The sequence below is a fragment of the Hylobates moloch genome, unplaced genomic scaffold, assembly GCF_009828535.3.
Source record: "Hylobates moloch isolate HMO894 unplaced genomic scaffold, HMol_V3 SCAFFOLD_22, whole genome shotgun sequence".
NCBI classification, from domain to species: Eukaryota; Metazoa; Chordata; class Mammalia; order Primates; family Hylobatidae; genus Hylobates; species Hylobates moloch.
Window position 1 is genome coordinate 27,013,277 of NW_026652297.1, and position 24,815 is coordinate 27,038,091.

Genomic DNA, 24,815 nt, shown 5'->3' on the forward strand with positions numbered 1-24,815 from the left:
TGGGACCACTGCCATGCACCATCATGCCCGGCAAATTTTTCAATTTTTTTGCAGAGATGGGGACTCACTGTGTTGCTCAGGCTGGTCTCAAACTCCTGAGCTCAAGCGATCCTCCCACCTCAGTCACCCAAAGTACTGGGATTACCGGCATGAGCCACCGCACCCGGCCCCATCTCAATTTCAGACAAAAACACTGAGCCTTAAGGAAGCTGAGCCACAGGCCCAAGTCACCAGCCGGAAGCGGCGGGGCTGGCCAGGTTTTCTCTGGCAAAGGGCATTGCCCTTGCCACCAGAGCACAGCTGTTTCCACACGACAGAAGCCAGAACAACTCTTAATTTGACACCTCCGGTCTCAATATAGCCATCACTGGGCCTCTCTGTAGGATGCCTCTCTTGGCCAATGCAGGTTTCTTCCTCCTGAGTGGTGTGACCCCTGGTTCCTCCTGCTTCTTTGGAGGTCTCGGGTGGGCCCTCTGGGGTTCTGCCGGCTGGGCGTGGTTTCGTCCTCAGCAGCTTTGACATCATCCTCCCCAGACACAGCCAAGGCTGCTTCTAAGGATGAAGGAAAGCGGGCGCTTGTCCTCAGCACAGCTGCTGAGCAGAACTGCTTGGCAGGCGCAGGGAGGCCACGTGGAGGAGTGACGGAGGGTGTGTCAGGAGCCAGAGCGCCCTCACTCGGCTCTCTGCATCCCTTCTTCCACCCAGCAACTCTTGTTTTTGTTGTTTGTTAGATATACAAATAACATATGCACACAGTAAACTTTTTGAACAGTCTAGAAATGCCTAAAATAACAAGTGAATTTTCTCCCCTTGACCCTCCAGATCCCACTCGTCAGAGGTGACTAAGCATTGGTAACACTTTCTGGTGTCTCCTTCCAGACCCTTCTAGGTATATATGTGCATGTAAGCATGGATGTGTATATATGTATGTATATATATACAAGACAAAAAGGAATTGTATGCACACGTATATGGGCTTTTGCAACATACCTTGCACTCAGCAATGAATTGTGGTCGCTGTTCCATGCCAGCACTCAGTCAATGGCTGCTTAGAATACTATTGTGTTGATTTCTCTCAATTTAATTATTCAGTTGCCCCCTGCAGGTCTCTACTGATGGAGATACACACACACACACACACACACACACACACACACACACATACACACACACATACATATACATATATATCTTATATATTATGTATTATATATTATGTATAAATAATAAAACCAAATTTCCATTCAGTGAGCCAGTGCAATCCCGGCTCACTGAAGCCTCAGCCTCCTAGGCTCAGGTGATCCTCCCACTTCAGCCTTCCTAGTAGCTGGAACTACAGACACATGCCACCATAGCTGGCTAATTTTTTAATTTTTCTAAAGATGGGGGTCTCACTATGTTGCCCAGGCTGGTCTCACACTCATGGACTCAAGTGATCCCCTTGCCTCAGCCTCCCAAAGTGTTCAGTGACAGGTGTGAGCTACCATGTCTGGTCCACATTTGGTAATGAGACGCCATCTACTCCCTTGCAAGAGCTAGAACGGACTTGCATCTTGAGAGTTTCAAAATGCCAGGACTTCTAATAGTAACAATAACTTTTGATGATGATAATAATAACCAAGAGTAATATATAGTGTGCTTTTCTTTATTTTATTTTATATTCTTTTTGAGACAGAGTCTTCCTCTGTCGCCCAGGCTGGAGTGCAGTGGCACGATCTAGGCTCACTGCAACCTTTGCCTCCCAGGTTCAAGCAATTCTCCTGCCTCAGCCTACCGAGTAGCTAGGATTACAGGTGCCCACCATCACACCTGCCTAATTTTTTTTGTATTTTTAGTAGAGATGAGGTTTCACCATGTTGGCCAGGCTGGTCTTGAACGCCTGACCTCAAGTGATTCACCTGCCTTGGCCTCCCACTGTGTTGGGATTACAGGAGTGAACTACCGCGCTTGGCCTATAGTGTGCTTTTCAAAAACATCTTACTCAATTATATCACAGAATACCACAATTAATAAAAGGTCCCCCAAATAAATATAGTTAAACTCGTGTATGAATTTTTAAAAAGAATAGAAGAAAAGGGATGGGCTGTGGAGCTAAGCTGGGTAAGGAGAGAGAGTAGATGGGGGTGACCGGCAGTGGCATTGCCCTGGGTGCAGTGGGTTGAAGGTCGCAGTGATGAGAACTGACAGAAAGACTGGGAACTGAATGGAGAGTGGGGCCCTTGAAGCTGAGATTATGAAGGGGCAGACAATTCTCGATGAAGCCGGCCTGCACGGTGTGACATGTTGGTGTGTGGCCGAGAAGGTATAGAGAGGTCAAGAGAGGAGGTTGCAGAACTGAGCAGCCAAGAAGTGGGAAAGGTCCTCTAGGCAGATATTGGAATCACTAGGTATTCTGATAGGGCACATGTCAGAGTGACCAGGAGCCAGGAGCTCCTCCCCGACTAGCCAGTTGACCCTGGCTACGGACAGCAATTGCCAGTGCCCACCATGGAATCTTTTTCATCCTGGCCTCCACTCTGCCTCTAACTCTCCAAGAAGGTACAAGGGAAGCAGACTCTCCCCTTCTCTAGCGGAGAACCCAGCTCTCCCAGAGCGGGAGACTCCTGAGACCATTGAGAGTCCGCTGCACTGGCCTCGCAGGTCACAGTGAACACATCCCTGGAATCCCTACTTGTTGGAACTCTGAATACACGGCAGGCTTTGGGCCCACTCTGGAACCTACCAAGGAAGTGGTTTTCCCCCGGAAGTGGAGGGAAATCATTAAATTCTCTACCTGTTAAAATGTCCACCTGCTAAGGAGGATTGGTACTCACCAAGATGTAACATTCCTCCAGTAGCGAGCGAGCGTTTCCTGAGCTCGAAGCCTGAAATGAGGGGCTCAGGACAGACAGTGCCTGTGCCTTGGAAGTGTGATGTCAGGGTACGGACTCTTCTCCCCATTGCACGCAGGACATAGCAGAGGCTCAGAGGTTGCATGGTTTGCTTGATGACTCACAGCAGGAAATGCAGAGTGGAGATTCACACCCAGGCTGTTGTGACTGGGGTCTGAGCTTTCTCATGCGTATGTCTCATCCCTCCCTAAGCCTGGAGCTTCTTGAGGACAGGGATGGATTCAGATCTGGTGTCCTTTCAGCAGTTAGTGTGTCCCCCTGTCCAGAATCAGCACTCAATAAATGATGATGGGGCCAGGCGCAGTGACGAACTCCTGTAATCCCAGCACTTTGGGAGGCTCAGGTCGGAGGATGGCTTGAGCCTGGGAGGTGGAGGCTGCAGTGAGCTGTGATTGTACCATTGCACTCCAGCCTGGGCGACAAAGCAAGACCCTGACAAAAAAAAAAGTGATGATTGGTGACTCAGCCCTTCTTACCCCTTGCCTCTCCTCTTGGGACCCTTCGTCCCTACTTCAGACCCCCCAGTACCCTCATGCAGCCCTTGGCCCTTCCTGCCACTGTAGAGACCAGTTCCTCTTGGAGGTATTATAGGTTGTGTTATCTAATTGACTATGAAGAGAGCTGGAGCCAGGGGTTCTACCCAAAGTGACGGCTCCTTTTCCTCCTGGGCCTTCTGGGAAGAAAGCTGACCATACGCAGATAACTGTGGAGGAGGGCCGGTTCTGTGCCGGGAGCTCCTTTTGGGAGCCCCTTAACTCTCACCCGTGGGGACCTGCCTCGCGTAAGGTGGGCAGTGGTCATCATGGGGCTGGCAGAGGGCCTGTGCAACGTTCGGGACAGCTTAACCCTCTTCCTCCCCTGTTGCCCTAGATCATCCTGAACTTCACGTCCCTGGACCTGTACCGCAGCCGCCTGTGCTGGTACGACTACGTGGAGGTCCGAGATGGCTTTTGGAGGAAGGCGTCCCTCCGAGGTAATGGCACCAGCCACCCCCTGCCGCCTCCATGCTGATTCCCTCTCTGAACCACCCTCATCACACTCTTCATCCCCCTCCAGGGCCCAACACTGGCCAGGGATGACATCCTGTTGTGGGAGCCAGGAGTCCTGGCATCATTAGTCCCAGAGAGCTGCATTACTCACTTGCTGCGTGACTTTAGGCAAGTCCTGACCTCGATCTGGACTTCAGAGTCCCCAGTGCAGGCTTCTGGGCCTCCCTGTGAAGTTGGCTGTCACCCTACGGGTGCAAGGAGTCATCGGAATTGACTGAGAGAGACAGGCTGTTCTGCGCATCCCCATGGCCCCAGGCTCTCTTCCTCATCTGGGCACTTTCAGAGGCTCCGCTATTTTTTTCTGTCTGCCCTTCTGGTTTTTGAGTGCCCACAGTGCAGCCTGGCTCAAAAGAGAGTCATCATAACCTGCCAGCCCATCTCCTAACTCACTGCCGAGGGCTGCACACTGGGCGCCGTGGCCCGACCTTGTTTGCATAGGATACTTTGTCCCGAGGAGGGTAGGGGGCAGGAGGTGAGTCAGTGGGAGTAAGTGGGTCAGAAGCACAGAACAGAAGGTGCTTTAATGAACCTAGAATTAGGGCAAAGGGAGGCAGGTGATCCTAGAGGGTATTTGCAGCAAGCCCGAGGAGCTGTGTGAATCTCCTCCTAGCTGGACGTGATGGTAAGGAGCTCAGGACCACTTTTGGCAACAGAACCTCTTCTCCTCAGCCTATGCCTAAAACAGCCAGACGGATCTTGCTCACCTCTATTTTCCCCCCAGTTTCCGATATTTAAATATTTCTTTTTGGTCACTCAAAGCAGCTGTCCTTAACAGCACTTCCTCTCGCAGACGTGTTAGTGTTTTTCCAAGATGGGAGTTTCTTTTTCATAACTTACATTCCTGGGCCAGCACCCTCTGTCCCTTGCTGAATGTTGGGAAACACCGGCCTTATTAGGAACACACAACTCATTCCTAGTTGATTCTTGACTACAAAGAATTCCACAGATGGCCGACCTCATTCACTTATGTTGATTCTTATTCATTTTTGTTTCAAAGTGGACATTTTGTGACCTAGTCCCCAGATTCTGTGATTTATTTAGGGTCCTGGGGCATCCTTTGCATTTGACCAAATAAAAACATGTTTGTGAGGGCAGTTTGTAATGTGTAAAGAAAGCCATGTTTATTTCTGATTATATTTCCGATTTTATTTCTTATTTGGTCTCTTCTTTGCATAGAGACCAAATAAGAAAAGGTAAATAATGATGGTAGTATGCTCTTTAGAAAGGTAAATAGAACACATGTATAGTTGGACATTATAAAGATCTACCTTGGCCGGGCATGGTGGCTCACACCTGAAATCCCAGCACTCTGGGAGGCCAAGGTGGGTGGATCACCTGAGGTCAGGAGTTTGAGACCAGCCTGGCCAATATGGCAAAACCTCATCTCTACTAAAAATATGAAAATTAGCTGAGTGTGGTGGCAGATGCCTGTAGCCCCAGCTACTTGGGAGGCCGAGGCAGGAGAATTGCTTGAACCCAGGAGGCAGAGGTTGCAGTGAGCCGAGATCGCGCCACTGCACTCCAGCCTGGGTGACAGTGCGAGACTCCATCTCAAAAAAATAAAATAAGATAAAATGAAAAATAAAGATCTATCTTTCCTCCTAGAAATAGACTCATATCCTATCCCTCAAGTGGTCTCTGGCTCTCCTAAGCCAAATTGGACCTTGGACCAGACAGAAGCCAACCGGAGGGTGTACAGTCTTGGGAATGTGTGAAGTAGGGTGGCCACAGATCAAGGCCCAAGCACCGAAGCCTCCTGGAGAGGCGGGGCCTCTGTACAGGGTGTCCTCAGGGTTCACCGCTCTTCCATCCACACTGTCTGTGCAGGCCGCTTCTGCGGGTCCAAACTCCCGGAGCCTATCGTCTCCACTGACAGCCGCCTCTGGGTTGAATTCCGCAGCAGCAGCAATTGGGTTGGAAAGGGCTTCTTTGCAGTCTACGAAGGTACTGAGGAAGGCGGCGGGCGGGAGGAGTCAGATAGGAGGTCTCTGGGCGTCGTAGAACAACTCCCTCCTGGCACCTGAGGGGCAAGATTGTGGGTTCCCAAGGGAAGAAGCAGAGAGAATGATGGGATTGCCTGGGACTGGGGGTTTGGTGGGGAACTGAAAAGTTGGGGGACATGGGAGGGACTGGAGGAGTGGGGAAAAGAGCTCCCTAGCAGGGCAGAGCATGCTGACTCACCACCCCTTCCCACCCCATCCCGTGTCCCCACAGCCATCTGCGGGGGTGATGTGAAAAAGGACTATGGCCACATTCAATCGCCCAACTACCCAGACGATTACCGGCCCAGCAAGGTCTGCATCTGGCGGATCCAGGTGTCTGAGGGCTTCCACGTGGGCCTCACGTTCCAGTCCTTTGAGGTAGGTCAGTGGCCCTGTGATCTGACATTTGAATCCTGCAGTCGCTCCCTGGGACAGCTGCATCTCTTTGGGCTCCCAGGGGTGGGTCTCTGGCAGCCAGAGTCCCTTCCACTGATGAAGCCTCGACCCCTAGATTGAGCGCCATGACAGCTGTGCCTACGACTATCTGGAGGTACGCGATGGGCACAGTGAGAGCAGCACCCTCATCGGGCGCTACTGTGGCTACGAGAAGCCTGATGACATCAAGAGCACATCCAGCCGCCTCTGGCTCAAGTTCGTCTCTGATGGGTCCATTAACAAAGCGGGCTTTGCCGTCAACTTTTTCAAAGGTGCCTCCTGTCTTACTCTCCCCTGCTCCAAGGTGCCTCGTGACCTTCATTCCTTCTTCACTCACTCATTCAACACGGAGACTCCAGGAGGCATATGGATGCCAGTGAGACCCCGGGGCTGTGCCCTTAAGGAGCTCTGGACTACCTGGGGAGAAGAGGTCCCCCAATGTGGATTAGAGGCAGGACCTGCTGTATGATTCAGGGAGGAAAAAAGGCAGTTGGAGGTTTTTTTCACCTATATGACCTTGGGCAGGGTATTTTCCCTGAACCTCAGTTTCTCATCTGTAAAATGGGCACAGTAACAGTCCCTCCACCACAGGCTTCACATAAGGATTGAAGGAGAAATGAAAGAGGGGTCCTTAGTCAGGGAACAGCATGTGAGAGACACCAACCCAGTCCGTGTGTTCCGAAGGAAGGCTCTGTGGGGTTCCAGCCATTGGGGAGTTGGGTGGGTCTTGGGGCTGAGTGGACAAGTGAGGCTCACAGCCAACTTCTTCCCTTGAATGGGGGTGAGAGGTGGTCATAAGAAGCATGAGGGACCCTGGACTTGACCCCCAAGCAGAGGTGGGAAGAGGGACCAGGACCCTGCCTGGAGTCTGTGACACCCTTTCCTTCCCACCACAGAGGTGGACGAGTGCTCTCGGCCCAACCGCGGGGGCTGTGAGCAGCGATGCCTCAACACCCTGGGCAGCTACAAGTGCAGCTGTGACCCCGGGTACGAGCTGGCCCCAGACAAGCGCCGCTGTGAGGGTGAGTGCCCCCGACTGCCTCCGACCCTGTTCTCTCCCTGGCACCAGCCCACCTGCCCAGAATTTTTTTTTTTTTTTTTTTTTAGACAGGCTCTTGCTCTGTCACCCAGGCTGGAAGTACAGTGGCTCAATCTTAGTTCACCACAGCCTCCCATTCCTGGGCTCAAGCAATCCTCCCACCTTAGCCTCCCAAGTAGCTGGGACTACAGGCACACACCACCTTGCCTGGCTAATTTTAAAAAATTTTTTGTAGAGATGAGGTCTTACTTTGTTGCCGAGGCTAGTCTCAAACTCCTGGCCTCAAGTAGTCCTCCTGCCTCGGCCTCCCAAAGTGCTGGGATCACAGGCTTGAGTCACTGCCAAGATTTCTTATGCCCTTGGACAGACCCCTTCTTGGAAAAGCTAGACGGATACCCCAACACTCTTTTCATAGCTTATGGATAAGAAACACATGTCACATTGCAACCCCGGGAGCACACTGTCCCGCCATTGGCTGCATTCTGGCTTTGGGTTTGTTTTGTTTTTTCATTCTTGGGGTGTTTTGGGGTTTTTTTTTTGTAATTGACCACCTTGACTTGCTAATTGATATCACCACCCACCACGGTGATATGATCTACAGGTTGGGAAACCCCTGTTGTGGGACAGGCACTGTTTCCGCCTCTCCACGCATGGCCCCGAGTTGCTGGGGACAGCACTCCGAGGCTAATGGCTCCGGCTCACTAGGCCGATCTTGCCGTGCCCCTGAGCTCTCCCTTTCCGGCACCTCCCAGGACTGCCCCTCCCTGAACTGCTTTCCCTGAGCCCCTTATTCCCCCTCACTCCCTCTTGGCAGATCCTTGGCCTGTTCATTTGCAGAGAAGATAGAAATGGCCACACTTATGACCCCTTAGCTCCCCCACTCCTCCCTACAGGCTTACCCCTGAAGACACCCAGGCCACCCTGCCTTCTCCCATCCGCCCCAGAGGGACCAGACACAGGTCCCTGAGCCTTGGGGAGTCCACAGGCTCCCCATCTTCTCCTTACTGCATCCCAGCCCACATCTCAGCCCTTCCCCATGGCAGGGGGTCCCCGCAGATGATGCCACCTTCCTTGTCCCCGCAGCTGCCTGTGGCGGATTCCTCACCAAGCTCAACGGCTCCATCACCAGCCCGGGCTGGCCCAAGGAGTACCCCCCCAACAAGAACTGCATCTGGCAGCTGGTGGCCCCCACCCAGTACCGTATCTCCCTGCAGTTTGACTTCTTTGAGACAGAGGGCAATGATGTAAGTGCCCACCGGGGACTGAGGTGGGGCAGGAAGCTATGAGGCGTGGGCATTCAGCTCAGTGCCTGCTTCCTGTCCTCCGAGAGGGGGCCCGGCAGAAACACTCTGCGAATGTCGAGGAGAGACTGCTCCCCTCTCAGGAAGCACAGGAGGCCCAGCAGGGAGGGCACCAAAGGGGGTGGGGGGACATGTAGCAAGTGGGAGGAAGGACATTGAGTTAGGGAGGCGTGCGGAGCAAGGGAAGGCTTAGGGCTGGCTTGGGGAGCACAGGAGGATCCAGTGAGGGGGTGTAGCTAAGTCAAGGCTAAAGGATGTGCAGAACAGAGAGCTTCCCGAGGGCAGGAGTAGTCAAGAGAGGCTTCCTGGAGGAGGCGGGCCTGGAGCTGGGCTTCCCTGCAGGTGTGCAAGTACGACTTCGTGGAGGTGCGCAGTGGACTCACAGCCGACTCCAAGCTGCATGGCAAGTTCTGTGGTTCTGAGAAGCCTGAGGTCATCACCTCCCAGTACAACAACATGCGCGTCGAGTTCAAGTCCGACAACACCGTGTCCAAAAAGGGCTTCAAGGCCCACTTCTTCTCAGGTATCCCTGGACTGCCCAGCTCCTAGCCCTGCCTCTCCTCGGAGAACAGGGCTCCCTTTCTCCCTGCCCCTGCACCCCCGTACTCCCCAGCCCTCCCTGATGCCAGGCAGGCAGAGTCTGCCCCCTGCTCCCCACCACTTCATTCTCCCATCAAGCCAGCCCTTCCAGTATCCAAATCCCATTATTCCTGAGCCCTCAGGACTGTAATGACTGGGGCCTGAGGATGGGCAGAACATAAGCATTCAGAAATCAACACCCAGAAGTGAAGAAGGGGTATTCCAGATGTCAGGAGCTGTGCAAGCCAAGGCCTGGGAGAGGGCACGTCCTAGGAACAGGCAGTTCAAGAACATGGGTAGATGGAGGAGAGGCAGGTGTTTGCCTTGGACTGTATGGGGCAGAGTCTCTGGCAGTGGCGGACTTCTAATCAGACCCTGCACACGCCAAATAGGTTCACTCTGGGGCCTTCAGAAAGATGAGTCTTGGCCGGGCGCGGTGACTCATGCCTATAATCCCAGCACTCAGGAAGGCCGAGGCAGGAGGATCACTTGAGGCCAGGAGTTCAAGACCAGCCTAAACAACATAGTGAGACCCCATCTGTATAAAAAAGTTTAAAATTAGCAGAGTGTCGTCGTGTGTGCCTGTAGTCTCAACTACTTAGGAGGCTGAGGTAGGAGGATTGCTTGAGCCCAGGAGTTTGAGGCTGCAGTGAATGATGATCTTGTCACTCACTCCAGACCCTGTTTCTAAAAAGTTTTTTAAAAAGGAGAAGGATGAGTCACCTGCTTCCTTCAATACCAAAGCCTTGGAGCTCCCCTGAGCCGGTAGGTGGGAACTCAGATCCAATTAGCACATGTTGATTGACAGCTGCCCCACCTAAGGCCTGGGCTCCAGTCACTTGGCCTCATTTGAGCCTTTGATGGCCCCATCTTCGGGTGGTCTCAATGGTGATCAGCAGCCCCTGGCCCAGCCTCTCTGAGCTGATCCTCGGGGTCCAGGAGATCTCCCCTTCTTTGTGAATCACTCAGCCCTTCACCCTGGGCTGAGGCCGTAAGGTAGCTGGTAGTCTCCACAGGTAACAGGACCCAGGCCCATGCAGTGAAGGGCAGGAGTGGAGTTGAGCAGGGGAGACAGGGAGGTCAGGGTCTGGCTGGAGCAGGCCCATGGATCCTCACTCCTGGCCTGCCTGCTGGGCTGGGGCAGGGGATAGGCAGGAAGGCAGGATGCCCACGGCCGAGTCCATGCTGCCTTCCTTCTCCCCTCCTTCGCCCAGGGTCCTGCATCCTCAAGCCCCCTCTGTGGCTGCCCTGCACCCCTGCCTGACTCCTGGATGCCATGCACCTGCCCCTGCACTGGCTCCCTGCTTGGCACTGCCAGCCACCCTGCTCTGCTTACAGTGGCCCGTTGACCTCCTGCCCCAACCCCTGCTTGCTGAGACCCTCCCCATGCCAGGCCAATTTCTTCCTTCCCTGTGCCCACCTGGGACTCCTAAGAGGTGCTCACCAGAGGGTTGAGAGGATGTAACACCCACTCAGGGCAGGCTCTGCCCCGGGAAACCATTACCTGCTTACTCTTGTCTCTTCCTGCCCTTCTGTTGCTCCAGTCTTGGAGGGGGCAGGGGACCGACACTCACATCTGTCAGGCCTGGAATTACTGCTCTGCCCCCATGCCCTGGTCGACACTGTGCCCGCCCCACCCTCGGCCCTGCACAGAGACACACACACCCACACATGTGCACACACATTGCCCCGTCGCACAAGAAACCTGCAGAGGACCCCCACTGGGGGCATCGAGGCTCAGCCCTCAGGGCCCGGGGCATCTGACTCTGGCCCCCCAGGAGGGGGGCTATTTGGACTTTTGGGACACCCACCGAGGAGACCCTAAGCCAAGAAGGAGAAGAAAGAGCCTGAAGACCTTCAGTCTGACCCCTGCCACCTTCCGGGGCATTTGGGCACTGTAGGGTGAGTGCCATCTCCTTGCCTGGGCCCATGCCCACCTCCTCCACCCCACTCCCCTGCAACCTGCTCCCCCCAGCTCCCAGGTGAGGCTGCCCACTCCTGCCCCGGACACTGAAGCAGCCTTCCTCAGGACTCGCTTTCCCCCACTCATTCATCCAGCCATTCACTTACCCGTTCACTCGCATTTGGCAGGTGTAATTTTACCGCTGCTGTGTACCAGGCACTGGACTAGGTTTCTAGGGCACAAATGTGAGGAAGGGGTGGAGCGAAGGCTTTGCTCAGTCCATAAGCTGGGCCCCCCAAAGCTTCTAGCACAGTCACTGGAGACGTTGTCCTCAGTGAACCCCAGGATGGCTCATAGGGTGCCCTTCACCCCCACATTTTCTGCAGGGCTGATTCAAAGGCAGCTCATGGAGGGCTCTCGATCAGGCCCCCTCTGATGTGTTAACTGAGCAAGAACCCTTGAGAAGGACTTGGGGACTCCACCTCTTGGCCTGGTTCCCGTGGCCCCTAGGGGTCTAACCTACCTGATACTGGGTTGGAGAAGCAGGGCCTTCTGGAAGCCCATGTTCCAGCCCTTGGGCCCCCCTCCTGATGGGAATCAGGAATAGGCCCCCTTGCACAGACCCCCACCTGGCCAGCTCAGTGCCAGCAGACATCTTTCTACCTCATGGTTCATCTCTGGAATTCTGGGGGTCCACTGGATCCCTCATCTTCCCTGGATATGCCTGCTTCTATGCCAGGCACATCATCCCCCAAGTGACCATAGACAGACCTGAGTGTACGTGGCTGTGGCACACACACCCCTGTGACCATGTGCACTTCTGTGCCCTGGGGCACAGATTGTGTATTCATTGTGTGAGTGCATGTGTGGGTCTGTGACACGTGGCAGTTGCTCCTCTGTGAGTCATCTGCTAATGAGCTACATCTCTGCCTTTACGCGTGACTTTGTATCCATGTCTAGGTGTCCATGCGCCTGTGTGTGCAGATGTGTCCTGTCCCTGGGTGTGTCTGTGCCTGTGTGTGTGTTGATATCTGTGCCTGCCTCTTCACACATAGGTGGGAATGCAGAGTGTGTATTCTTTGTATGCACCTGTACACAGGCTGGGCGGGCAAGTGAGGATGCGTATGTGATTGGCTGCGTCTGTATCTGCATTTGCATGGTGTATTGGAGATTGGAGCTGTGTGTCTGTGCGTGTGTGGGTAGTGTGTACCGTGTGCACATGTATGTGTGTGTCTGTGGACCAGCGCCTGTGTTGCCACATTTGGGTGACAGTACATCCATGCACTGGGTCTGCAGGTGTATTTGTGAGTGTGTGTGTCTGTCTAACACACTCTGTAGATGTCACTGCCTGAATGAGAGCCAGAGCGGAGCTCTCCCCAGTCCTTCCCAAGTACTGCTCCCCTCTACCGACGACTCCTCAGTTCTCTCCTTCCCTGATGCAATGCACGCCTAGTGGGCTACATGTGCCAACCCTCCAGGCCTTCTCCTGCCACAGGCTCTGTCTCTGTCCCATCGCTGTGCCCTCCTGCCCCTGCTAACCCAGCCCTCCGTGCCCTGGATGCGCCCGGACATGGCCACCCCGCATGTGTGTCCGCCTGCCCTCCCGCCCCACCCTGCCCCTCGGACCCACCTCGGAGGCCCTGGGTCTGGTTTTCACTGCTGTCCCTCCCTGGTCCCTGCCCTCCACCCCCACCCCTTGGTCCCTTTTCTTCTTCTCTCTCTCGTTTCAGAAAAGAGGCCAGCTCTGCAGCCCCCTCGGGGACGCCCCCACCAGCTCAAATTCCGAGTGCAGAAAAGAAACCGGACCCCCCAGTGAGGCCTGCCAGGCCTCCCGGACCCTTTGTTACTCAGGAACCTCACCTTGGACGGAATGGGATGGGGGCTTCGGTGCCCGCCCACCCCCCACCTCCACTCTGCCATTCCGGCCCACCTCCCTCTGGCCGGACAGAACTGGTGCTCTCTTCTCCCCACTGTGCCCGTCCGCGGACCGGGGACCCTTCCCCGTGCCCTACCCCCTCCCATTTTGATGGTGTCTGTGACATTTCCTGTTGTGAAGTAAAAGAGGGACCCTGCGTCCTGCTCCTTTCTCTTGCAGTCTGCTTGTCCATGTGTCTATTTTTCCACTTGTCCATCTGTCCAGTAAGCAGGTAATGGTGACCCATGCTGGTCCGCTCGGACCCCCGTCCTCCTCTCCCCACAGCTGGGCCCTGCTCAGCTGGTCCTGCTGGATGCAGTGCCCCTTTGGACCCCCTTGTCGCCTGGCCTCCCACTCCCTGCCACCTGGCCTGGCCAGCTCTGCCGGCTGTTGCTTTGTCCCAGTGGGAGAAAGCCCAGCCAGGCCTCCACTTCCCCCTGGGGCATCCAGACCTCAGCCCTGCACAGACCCAGCGTCTGCCCTTATTTGCTCCCCTGCAGACAAGGACGAGTGCTCCAAGGATAATGGCGGCTGCCAGCAGGACTGCGTCAACACGTTCGGCAGTTATGAGTGCCAGTGCCGCAGTGGCTTCGTCCTCCATGACAACAAGCACGACTGCAAAGAAGGTACGGGCTGCATGCTAGGGGCGTCTGGGCTTGAGGGACCCACTGCTGGGAGTGGAAGGCCAGAGGGTCATCTCCATCAGCCTCCGTTTAGATTCTGAGGCCTGAATGATCTCCGAGGCCCCCTCATTCCCCCACCCACCTCGTACATAGATCCCCCTTCCACAATGTCGGAGCCACACGCTCACTTCTGTTGCCCACATTAGGAGAGGAGGAGCTCACGGCTGCTCTGAGGCTTCATTTTCAGACCTTTCTAGTTTGCGCTTCTTAAAACCATATCCAAGTCTCTTTGTGACTTCCTACCAGCACAGAGGCAAGAAAGGATAGTGGGTAAGAGCACAGCCTCCAGAGCCACGTGGCCTGGCCCAGCCCTGCCACTTCACTAGCTGTGTGCCTTTGAGTGACTCCTTGACCCTCTCTGTGCCTTGGTTTGCTCCTGCGTAAAATGTAGATAATAATAATAGTACCCACCTCAGAGAGGCATTGGGAGCTTGAAATGCCCCAAGCAGGGCCTGGCTCACCGCAAGCACAATGGCATCTGTTACCATTATCGGTCACACTTATAACCCCTGGGGATGCTCAGAACAGGGCCACTGCCTTCCTGGCAGTGAAGCCCTGCACACATTTAAAAATAGCTCTAGGCCAGGCGCGGTGGCTCATGCCTGTAATCCCAGTACTTTGGGAGGCCGAGGCAGGAGGATCACTTGAGCTCAGACATTCAAGACCAGCCTGGGCAACACAGTGAGACTGTCTGTATTTTATTTTTAAACAGGTTTTTAAACTAGAAATAAAGTAAAATAGGCTGGTGCAGTGGTTCACACCTGTAATCCCAGCAGTTTGGGAGGCTGAGGCGGGCAGATTGCTTCAGCCCAGGAGTTCAAGACCAACCTGGGCAACATGGCGAAACCCCATCTTTACAATAAATACAAAAGATTAGCTGGGTGTGGTGGTGCACGCCTATAGTCCCAGCTACCCTGGAGGCTGAGGTGGGAGAATCACCTGAGTCTGGGGAGGTTGAGGCTGCATGAGCCGAGATCACACCACTGCACTCCAGCCTGGGTGACAGAGTGGGAAAAAACAAATAAATATATAAAAATATAAATAAATAAATAAATAAAGCAAAATAAAAACAGCTGTCATGGCATCGCCAGCCTAGGTGACAGAGTGGGAAGAATTAAATAGATAAAGCAAAATAAAAACAGCTCTCATGGCATCACCAGTATCCCCTAATACCTCCTGGGACTTGATACCTCACAGGCCCGCTCGAAGTCAGGGATTCCACTGTGGCCCTTGCCTGCTGGGTGTGTCCAATCCCAGCAGCACAACACAGACTTGCCTCTAGCATTGAACGTCTGTGTGACTTTGGGTGAGTCACTCAACCTCTCTGTGTTTCAGTTTCCTCATCCATGAAATGATAAAAAATGATAGGCCAGGTGCAGTGGCTCACGCCTGTAATCCCAGTACTTTGGGAGGCCAAGGCGATCAGATCACTTGAGGTCAGGAATTCAAGACCAGCCTGGCCAACATTATGAAACCCCGTCTCTACTAAAAATACAAAAATTTAGCCAGGCGTGGTAGCACGCACCTGTAATCCCATATACTCAGGAGGCTGAGGCAGGAGAATTGCTTGAACCTGGAAAGCAGAGGTTGCAGTGAGCTGAGATCCTGCCATTGCACTCCAGCCTGGGCAACAGAGCAAGACTCCGTTTCAAAAAATAAAAAATAGTAAAAATGATACCTACCTTACAAGGTACTAAGCTTTATAGACATGGCTCTGAGCCCTTAGCACCATGCTTGGCAAGTGACTCTTCCCACCCTGGTTAGGTTGACAACCCAGGTATAAACAGATGAGCTGCTCAAAAGTAGAAACAGAACTGAAGCCCTCAACAGTGAACCAGTGGACAGTCGAGGGCTTCCAACCCCATGACCTCAGGCTTCCCAAATACACAGTTCCTGAGTCATGGAACTAGCTAGAGGGGACCTTATACTGATATTGTCTAAACTGCATTCTGTCTCTGTACTCCCCTGTGTGAAAAGATGGTTTGATAAAGAACAGAATCCACAAGATAGCCAGGACTGGGGTGAAGCTCCTGGAGAAGATGGCCTGTTTACCTTTCCATCTGCTGATTCACCTTAGAAGCATGTGTGGTTTCTTACTCAGGTGATAGGTTAATTACAGATCTGTAAGCATTTCCTGATTCCTACGGAGGACCCAGCACTATGCAAAGATCTGTAGGGAATTCAAGACAGGAACCCCTCTGTTCCCATGGAGATTGCAGCCTAGCTGGGGAGAGACATGGGCGTGCAAGGAACACAGGGGGCATGGAAGGCCAGAGCGCAAAGAGGGAGGGCAGGGAGCTGTGTGAACCCACCGATGGGTAATGGTGACAGCTCACGGTTCAAGTGTGGGTAGACGGGAGCTTCACCTGCCTCCACCAGGGACTTGAGAGGCCCTGTTTTCCGGGCCCTCGTGCTGTATCTTGCCCATCCTTTTCCCCACCAGTCATAGTGCCTGACTGCCTGTTTCCCCCAGTGAAACCTGTCCAATAACGTGATCATGAATCATCATCAGCTTTTAAATTTGAGTTGGGGCCAGGCGTGGTGGCTCATGCCCGTAATCCCAGCACTTTGGGAAGCTGATGGGGGCAGACTGCCTGAGCTCAGGAGCTTGAGACCAGCCTGGGCAACATGGCAAAACCCGTCTCCACTAAAAATACAAAAAATTAGCCAGGCGTGGTGGCGCAAGCCTATAGTCCCAGCTGCTTGGGAGGCTGAGGCACAAGAATCGCTTGAACCTGGGAGGCGGAGGTTGCAGTGAGCCAGGATCGTGCCACTTCACTCCAGCCTGGGTGACAGAGCAAGACCTTGTCCCCCCCACCCCCCCAAAAAAAACTGAGTCGGGGAAGCCATGCTTTTCAGAGGCAGAAGTCAGATTGCCGTGGATTGAGGAGACCTGCAGTGAGAGTGTGGCCATAGCGAGTGTTCTCGAAGGCGAGCTGGAAAGAAAAGGAGAGAGATGGGCTGTAGCTGGCGGGGCCTGGGAGAGCTCTTTCAGGATGTGTGAAGGTTCCGAGGCTGCAGAGCTGAGGGAGAGCATGAGGCTGGATCATTTGTGGTGTGAGGGTTCCCAGGCGTGGGCAGCAATGAGCTGCACCTCCCAGAAGGGCAGTCCATCCTGATGGCGAGGAGGGACACTTGCTCTGAGGCTGCAGGGCAGCAGGGCAGGTGGGTTTGCAGGTCGGAGTCTAGAGGTTGAAGCCATTCATAGCAGAAGGCCCTGGCTTTCTCAGGAGATAGGGGAGAGGTGGTCTGCCACTGGGAGCTGACACAGTGGCTTGAGGAGGGGGCTGGATGTTTGCAACAGTTACTAAGGAGGTGAGAGATGGAGTTGGTAAAGGCCAAATCCAAAGAGTATCAAGTGGTCTGGGGGCCCAGGTGAGGCTGGAGCCACAGGTGGGGTTTTCTAAGATGGTGCTGTGCAGAGCCAGGGATGCAGGGCCACACAGTGTCTAGAGGAGCAGGCTGGGTGGTCAGCCCTGCAGTCAGTTAAGTCAATCAAGGAGGAAATACTGGGAGAGAATAGAAAGATCAAGACCCTGGAAGTCTCTCTAAAATTAGGAGGCCAGCCAGGCACAGTGGCTCATGCCTGTGACCCTAGCAATTTGGGAAGCTGAGGCAGGAGGATCGCTTGAAACCAGGAGTTTGAGATCAGCCTGGGCAACATAGTGAGACCCCATTTCTACAAAAAGTAAAAATGAAAAAAATTACCCAGGTGGCATGCCTGTAGTCCCAGCTACTTGGGAGGCTGAGGCAGGAGGATCACTTGAGCCTGGGAGCGCAGGCTATGGTGAGCTATGATCGCACTACTGTACTCCAGCCTGGGTAGCAAAGTGAGAACCCGTTTTTGTTTTTGTTTTTTAATTTTAATAAAGCCGAATGACCATGGTCAGGAAGGTGAGGTCCTGAGCACCCGGAAGGAACAGGAGGTGGCCACAGAGGGGTGATGTGTTGTGATGTGGAGAAACAGTGGATGATGACAAAGCCCTCAGGGAACTGAGAGGCTGTCTTGGGTGGACCATTTTATGTCTGTTGACTTCACCCGGGAGGGTAGCAGGAGTGGGGGTGTGGAGAACTGAGTCAGGTGTCAAAGTCCCCTGTGACTGTCCAGGCTGCTGGAGATCAGTGGATGACAGCTTCAAGAAGGGGCACAGGTCAGCCGGGTGGGGTGGCTCATGCCTGTAATCCCAGCACTTTGGAAGGCCTAGGCAGGCAGATCACTTGGGGCCAGGAGTTCGAGACCAGCCTGGCCAACATGGTGAAACCCTGTCTCTACTAAAAACACAAAAATTAGCCGGGCATAGTGGCTCACGCCTGTAATCCCAGCACTTTGGGAGGCCAAGGTGGGCAGATTACCTGAGGTCGGGAGTTTGAGACCAGCCTTGCCAACATGGCGAAACCCTGTCTCTACTAAAAATACAAAAATTAGCCAGACATGGTGGCGCATGCCTGTAATCCAAGATACTGAGGAGGCTAAGGCAGGAGAATCACTTAAACATGGGAGGTGGAGGTTGCAGTGAGCCGAGATCACACCACTGCACTCCAACCTAGGCAGCAGAGCGAGACTCCATCTCAAAAAAAAAAAAAGAAAAGAAAAGAAAAGAAAAATGGAGAGGCACAAGTGATGTGACCCCTGTGGCCCAACACCTACAAAGGTCCAGGGGTTGTCCAGGGGAGCCTGCGATGGCTGCTTCATGAGTGCTGCCATGTGAGGCGTCACTCAAGGCTTTTGTAGGAATCGGGCAGCTAGATTTTCCCCAGACACAGTAACCTCATGAAAAAGAAATGATGCCTGCCTGTCATCCAGTTCGTAAGTGGGACAAGAGATGGAAGAAAGGAGGGGGGCAGGAGGGAAGGGCCTTCCCCACAGGAGGCATCAGAGCTTGGGGTCCCTCTCTATCCCCTTCCGTCACTCGCTTCCCTGCAGCCGGCTGTGACCACAAGGTGACATCCACCAGTGGTACCATCACCAGCCCCAACTGGCCTGACAAGTATCCCAGCAAGAAGGAGTGCACGTGGGCCATCTCCAGCACCCCCGGGCACCGGGTCAAGCTGGTAAGGGGTCCCCTCCCCACTCCTCGTGCGGTGTGGCCGCCCCCAGTCAGAGGCACTGCCCAGAGCCACACAGGCTGCAGGCTGAGCCCAGAGGCCTGCCACCCTCAGGAGACCCCAAGTCTGGCCTGGACAAAGGCCCCTTTCCCAGTATAAATTAGGGGCGTCCCTGCCTTCGCCCTATTCCTGGGCCCTCCTTCACTGTCATCCCCAGCTGTGGCCGCTCCCATAGGTGTCTGTGAGGCCTAGGTTTGGGGCCCCCATCCTCACCCCACCTGCCCTCCAGCCAAATTTTTAATCTGTGCTCCTTCCTCATCCCCCAGACCTTCATGGAGATGGACATTGAGTCCCAGCCTGAGTGTGCCTACGACCACCTGGAGGTGTTCGATGGGCGAGATGCCAAGGCCCCCGTCCTCGGCCGCTTCTGTGGGAGCAAGAAGCCCGAGCCCGTCCTGGCCACAGGCAGCCGCATGTTCCTGCGCTTCTACTCAGATAACTCGGTCCAGCGAAAGGGCTTCCAGGCCTCCCACGCCACAGGTACTGTCACTGGTTGTGGGAGTGTTCACTGAGCCTGGTCTCCAAGACTGGGGTGGAGTCGGGGATTTCAAAGCGGATATGAAGGTATAGAGGGACTGAGCCCTGTGACCCAGGGCCGGGCTTGTGGGTGATGCAAACATTGTGTCCTGAGAACCAGGCCTGGGGGGCAGGGATAGGAGGGTGTGGTTAGGGGTTAGGATGGCAGTGATGATGATGGGCAGGAGAGGTTAGGGAACTCAGGGACAGAGAGGAAAGCCCCCAGAGGTCCTCCTGAGCGCACACTGGCCACCGCAGCAGCCCAGCCACACACCAACCCTGAAATATATTCTATTCATTCTCTGATATTTATTTATTTATTTTTATTTTTATTTTTGTTTATTTTTTATTTTTTGAGATGGAGTCTTGCTCTGTCGCCCAGGCGGGAGTGCAGTGGTTCGATCTCGGTTCACTGCAACCTCTGCTTCCTGGGTTCAAGTGATTCTCCTGCCTCAGCCTCCCATGTAGCTGGGATTACAGGAGCCTGCCACCACGCCCAGCTGATTTTTTGTATTTTTAGTAGAGACAGGGTTTCGCCATGTTGGCCAGGCCAGTCTCAAACTCCTGACCTCAGGTGATCCGCCCGCCTTGGCCTCCCAAAGTGCTGAGATTACAGGCATGAGCCACCGTGCCCAGCCCATTCTCCTGATACTTATTGACATGTAGCATGGATGAGGCTGCATCCTAAATGCAGGTCCCAGAAATAGACCAAGCAAAGATCCCAGCCCTCGAGGGGCTTGCTCGGCTTTCACTTGCTTGTTTATTTAGCAGCCATGAACTGAGCTCCGCTCTGCGAGAGGACTAAGGGGCACGTGGCCTGAATCAGGCATGAGCCCTTCACCCCTGCCCCACACCCCATACTAGGAACTCACAGTCCAGGAGAGAGACAAGGCAGGCACCGCCCGTGACAGCATGAGCCCAAGCGGGAGCCAGGCAGGAAGAAAGGCACCCCGGCCTAACTGGGCATGAGTTGGTAGAGGCATTCGAGGCAGGGGGAGGTGCCCAGGCAGAGACACAACCCCAGCCCAGCCCAGAGTGTGCCCAGGTGACAGCAGGTCCTTTAGTTTGGCCGAAGCAACGGGTGTGTGAGGACAGCAGGTTGTGGGAATGATGTGGCTGCAGAGAAAGGCTGGAGTCCAGGGGGATGCCTTGAGTGCTAGACCAAGGATGCCACGAGGGAGCTTTGCAGTCTCCTCCTGGGTCCTGAGCCACCTGTCAGGCCATCCCCAGAGCTGATGGTCCACAGCCTCTCCTCTTCCCCTTCATCTCAGTCCCTGACCCAGCCCCGCCCGGCCCTCTCCCCACCTCCTCTAGGGAGACCTGAGCACCAGGTGCACAAAGGCCAGAGGGCCTGGGGAGGAGGGTGGCCCCATGCACTGTCCTCTGCCCCTCCCAGCACAGGGTCACAAACCGGAGGCCTGGAACTCCATCTGGCCCTCAGACCTGCTATGTTTGGCCCACGCTATGTTTTTTTTTTAAATGTGAGCCAACACTTAAAAGTTAGGAGTTTTCACATAAAACCCAGATGTACAGCTTCTCTCTTGAAAATGGAAGCTGTGGCGACACTGGGCCCACATTCTTCCATGACAGCCATCAGCTGGAGAAAATGAGCAATGCCCTCTTTAGACAAAGTGTGTGGTGCCTCGTGCCACCGCTCCACGCTGCCTTCCTCTCAGTGAGCCTCACCCCCTGTCCCCCTCAACCTAGGGCCAAGTTCCTTTATTTAGAGATGGGGCAGCACAGCAATGTTCTGGGCCAGGCCCGCACCCACCCATCACTGGCCACGTGGCCTTCGTCCAGGCCTCCATCCTGCCATGAGGGTGCACCATGGCATGGTGCACCATGGGGCCTGGCACCTGTAGTACTCAGGGCTGGTGGCCAATCTTGTCCCCTACAGAGTGCGGGGGCCAGGTAAGGGCAGACGTGAAGACAAAGGACCTTTACTCCCACGCCCAGTTTGGCGACAACAACTACCCTGGGGGTGTGGACTGCGAGTGGGTCATTGTGGCCGAGGAAGGCTACGGCGTGGAGCTCGTGTTCCAGACCTTTGAGGTGGAGGAGGAGACCGACTGCGGCTATGACTACATGGAGCTCTTCGACGGCTACGACAGCACAGCCCCCAGGCTGGGGCGCTACTGCGGCTCAGGGGTGAGGCCCCCACCCCTCGCCCTCCTGGCCCCATGCCCCACACTGTCCTCCACCCTTCTCATCCCAGTCTCCAAGACCTAGCGCCCACACAGGCCCCGGAAGTTGAGTGCAGCATGCATGTGGCCCTCTGTGGGAGCCCAGAGGCCCAGCCTGGTTGGGGCTACTCAGAGACACTGCCCCATCCCCGACCTAGGAAACCGAGTCCTTTCTGGGCAACCTAGAAGTTCCTATGGCCTCTGACCCAGGCCTGCCTCAGAACCAGTTGGCCAGGGCCTGCAGGGGATGGAGCTTCCCCTGTCCCTCCTTTCCTTACCCCTCCTCCAAGGCAGCCCACCAGGGCCTGGAATGGGGGGCAGAGATTGGCACCAGAGCCGGGGACAGGGGGCCTGAGCGGGACAGGGGGCCTGAGCAGAGTGGCCCTCACCAGTCCTTTTGCCAGAGCCATAAACACCCTTGTCATTTCCTCTGCCAGTTTCTCCTCCTGATGAAAGGCCAGCTTGTCCCAAAGCTCTTGCTGCTGCTGTCCCAGTGGCCCCTGGGCACTGCTTCTTGGTCCATAAAATGGCACATTCAGAGGCAATGAGCAAAAGTCAGCTTGATGGGCTTTTCCCTAAGGACATGGGCTAGCTTTATGGGGAGGATTTATTTTCCTCCCTTTAAGAGCTTGCAGCTTCTTCTTTTTTTTTTGTCCTTTCCTGAGGACTTCAAAGAGACAGACTTCTCTTCCTACCCATCTCTCTCTCTCCCTCTCACACACACACACACACACACTGGCACACCCACTTGCATGCACTTTCAAACACACTGTCCCTCCTGTCACCTCCCTGGTCCCCTGCCTATCTCATGGCTGTGTCCCAGCCAGCCTGGGTGCCCCAGGAAGGGTTAAAGCTCCTGGAAGCTGCAGCAGCTGCTGGACCCAGCATTGGCTGAACCTCCCCCAGGAGCAGAGCTTCAGCCCTTGTGTGGCTGGCAGGGCTGGGACAAGGTGGAGCCTGAAGCAGCTTGGCTACCCTGGTGTTCCCTGGCTGCCAGGCTAGTGTCCCCTCCCCTCTTTGCTCTTTCTTCGGAATCACACACCAAATTGGATGTCCCCAGGTGTCTTCTTCCAGAGACCTCCCCCAGACTGAGTTGACTGGAAGGGACTTGGGGAAGGATCAGGGCCTCCTGGCACAACTACTGGGAATGTCCTCAATGTTCTCAGACATGATTTCTTCTGTGCCTGGAAGGCCAGGGCGTTGACGTCCGATGCTCTGCAGGCTGACCTCACTCAGTAGGCTTGCAGGATGCACCTAAGAAGGGCCCGGGAGCAGACCTTGCCAGGTGCCAGAGGAGAGGCGGGGCAAGGGGTAGGGATGGCAGAGTCCAGGTCTGGGGGACACTGTGCTTCTCTCCAAAACTTCCTCCACACTCCAGCAGAGAAGTGGCTGTGCTGTCTTCCCTAAGAGTCCGCTGGGACAGCAGGAAGTCATGCCATTCAAAGAACTCCCTCCCTTTGCAAAATACTTTGACATCAGTGCAGTCCTTTGTTTTTCCCCAGCACCCCTCCTAGGCATGGAGAGCAGAGACCTTTTGCTCCTGTTTGTGGCTGAGGGAAGTAAGGCCCAGAGATGGGAGGTGGCTTGCCTGAGACTACACAACTCAGTTAGTAGTTATAGCAGAGCTGGGTTTACTGGAACTTAGTTCTCTTGGGCTCATGCCTCCTCCCCTGCCCAGGTTCCTCATTAAACTAGCAAGAAGCCCCATGCTTCAAGCAGCAGGGAGAATCTGGTGGCTGCCTGGGAGCCTCCTGCCCCTCAAAGCCGGGGATCTTGGGGAGGCAGGAGAGCAGCCCCAGCCTCTCTTCCTCCACCTTACCCTATCTCTTTTCTCTGCCAGCCTCCTGAGGAGGTGTACTCGGCGGGAGATTCTGTCCTGGTGAAGTTCCACTCAGATGACACCATCACCAAAAAAGGTTTCCACCTGCGATACACCAGCACCAAGTTCCAGGACACACTCCACAGCAGGAAGTGACCACTGCCTGAGCAGGGGCAGGGACCGGAGCCTGCTGCCCTTGGTTGCCTAGACTGCACAGTGGGGGTAAGCGGAAGGCGACGCACCATCCCTCTCCCCCAGGCCCCAGGACCTGCAGGGCCAATGGCCCGGTGAGACTGTCCATAGGAGGTGGGGGAACTGGACTCCGGCATAAGCCACTTCCCCACAACCCCCCCACCAGCATGGGGCTGGGACCAGGGAGCAGAGCTTCCACAAGACATTTCGAAGTCACCATTCCTCTCTTGGGGGGCCCTGCCTGGTGGCAAGAGGGAATGTCAGCAGGACCCCATTGCCATCCCTGTGTCTCTACACGCTGTATTGTGTATCGCCAGGGGCATTATTTTCATTGTAATGTTCATTTCCCACCCCTGCTCCAGCCTCGATTTGGTTTTATTTTGAGTCCCCACTCCACCACCCCAGTTTCCTGGGGCACAAGTGTCTGTGCGTGTCCCCCAGGAGCAGCTGTGGGGAGCCGATGGGGAGGGGATGGAGAAACAAGACAGGGCTTCTCTCAGGCCCAGTGGCCGGTCAGCCACACCAGGGCACCGCAGCCAATAAACCGAAAGTGTTACAGCCAATATCCTGTGCCAGATGTTGTCTGGGCCATGGGGGCGGAACCGTCACGTTCCAGATGTACGGGCTTGCTGTGGAGGCCGGCACGCAGCCAGGGCACCTGGCATCACGGGCTGCCCTTCCCTCCCCTGATCCCAGGCTGCCGAGGGTGTAATTTCACACTCAGGCACACATACTCACAGGCACCCATCGCAGCACGCACACACACCACACGCACTGCTTGCGGTCCTCCCACATGAGGGGAGGGGTGGAACATTCCATAAAGTGGCTGTTTGGTGGGGAGGGAAGAAGGATGTGAAAGGGGTCAGGGGTGTCTGTCCGTCTGGGTTTTCTGTCTCTGCATCTGGGGAAGGAGCAGGTGGGCTTGTGCAAGGGTGTCTACCTAGGTGAGCACACGGGGGCCAGAAAACCCACATCGGCTAGGACAGGTCCACTTGGCCCCTGGTGCCTGCCTTCCTGCTGGTCAGATGCTGAGTGCTGGTCCCCATGGATCCTCCTGTCTTCGTGGAGACAAGAGTCAGAGCTCAGTGGCCACTGAGCAAACATCCCAGCTCTGGCCCCTCTTCCCAGGCGACCCAAATCTATGTCTTATCTGGCCTCCTCCTTCCTGCCATTGCCCACCCCGCTTCCCCATCCCAGACCTGTACCTCCCAGAGGCCAGGAG

At 54.9% G+C, this 24,815-nt stretch overlaps 1 protein-coding gene across 4 annotated transcripts in view; it reads left to right on the top strand.

The window, feature by feature from the left end:
- BMP1 (bone morphogenetic protein 1) overlaps positions 1-24,156 on the top strand; it is a 48,144-nt gene extending 23,988 nt beyond the window's left edge. The window contains exons 9-20 of one of the 4 annotated variants that reach the window (XM_032144365.2): positions 3,762-3,864; positions 5,768-5,884; positions 6,155-6,300; positions 6,434-6,629; positions 7,254-7,379; positions 8,480-8,640; positions 9,040-9,220; positions 13,595-13,720; positions 18,702-18,829; positions 19,150-19,363; positions 21,297-21,547; positions 23,423-24,156. In XM_032144365.2, the coding sequence (XP_032000256.1) occupies positions 3,762-3,864; positions 5,768-5,884; positions 6,155-6,300; positions 6,434-6,629; positions 7,254-7,379; positions 8,480-8,640; positions 9,040-9,220; positions 13,595-13,720; positions 18,702-18,829; positions 19,150-19,363; positions 21,297-21,547; positions 23,423-23,557 (1,884 nt within the window). In that variant the 3' untranslated portion in view covers positions 23,558-24,156. Of the gene's footprint in view, positions 1-3,761; positions 3,865-5,767; positions 5,885-6,154; positions 6,301-6,433; positions 6,630-7,253; positions 7,380-8,479; positions 8,641-9,039; positions 9,221-12,909; positions 13,332-13,594; positions 13,721-18,701; positions 18,830-19,149; positions 19,364-21,296; positions 21,548-23,422 lie in introns of those variants that run through there. The other 3 variants (XM_032144366.2, XM_058433586.1, XM_032144367.2) reach the window with 3 other exon arrangements.
- The last annotated feature ends 659 nt before the right edge of the window (positions 24,157-24,815 follow it).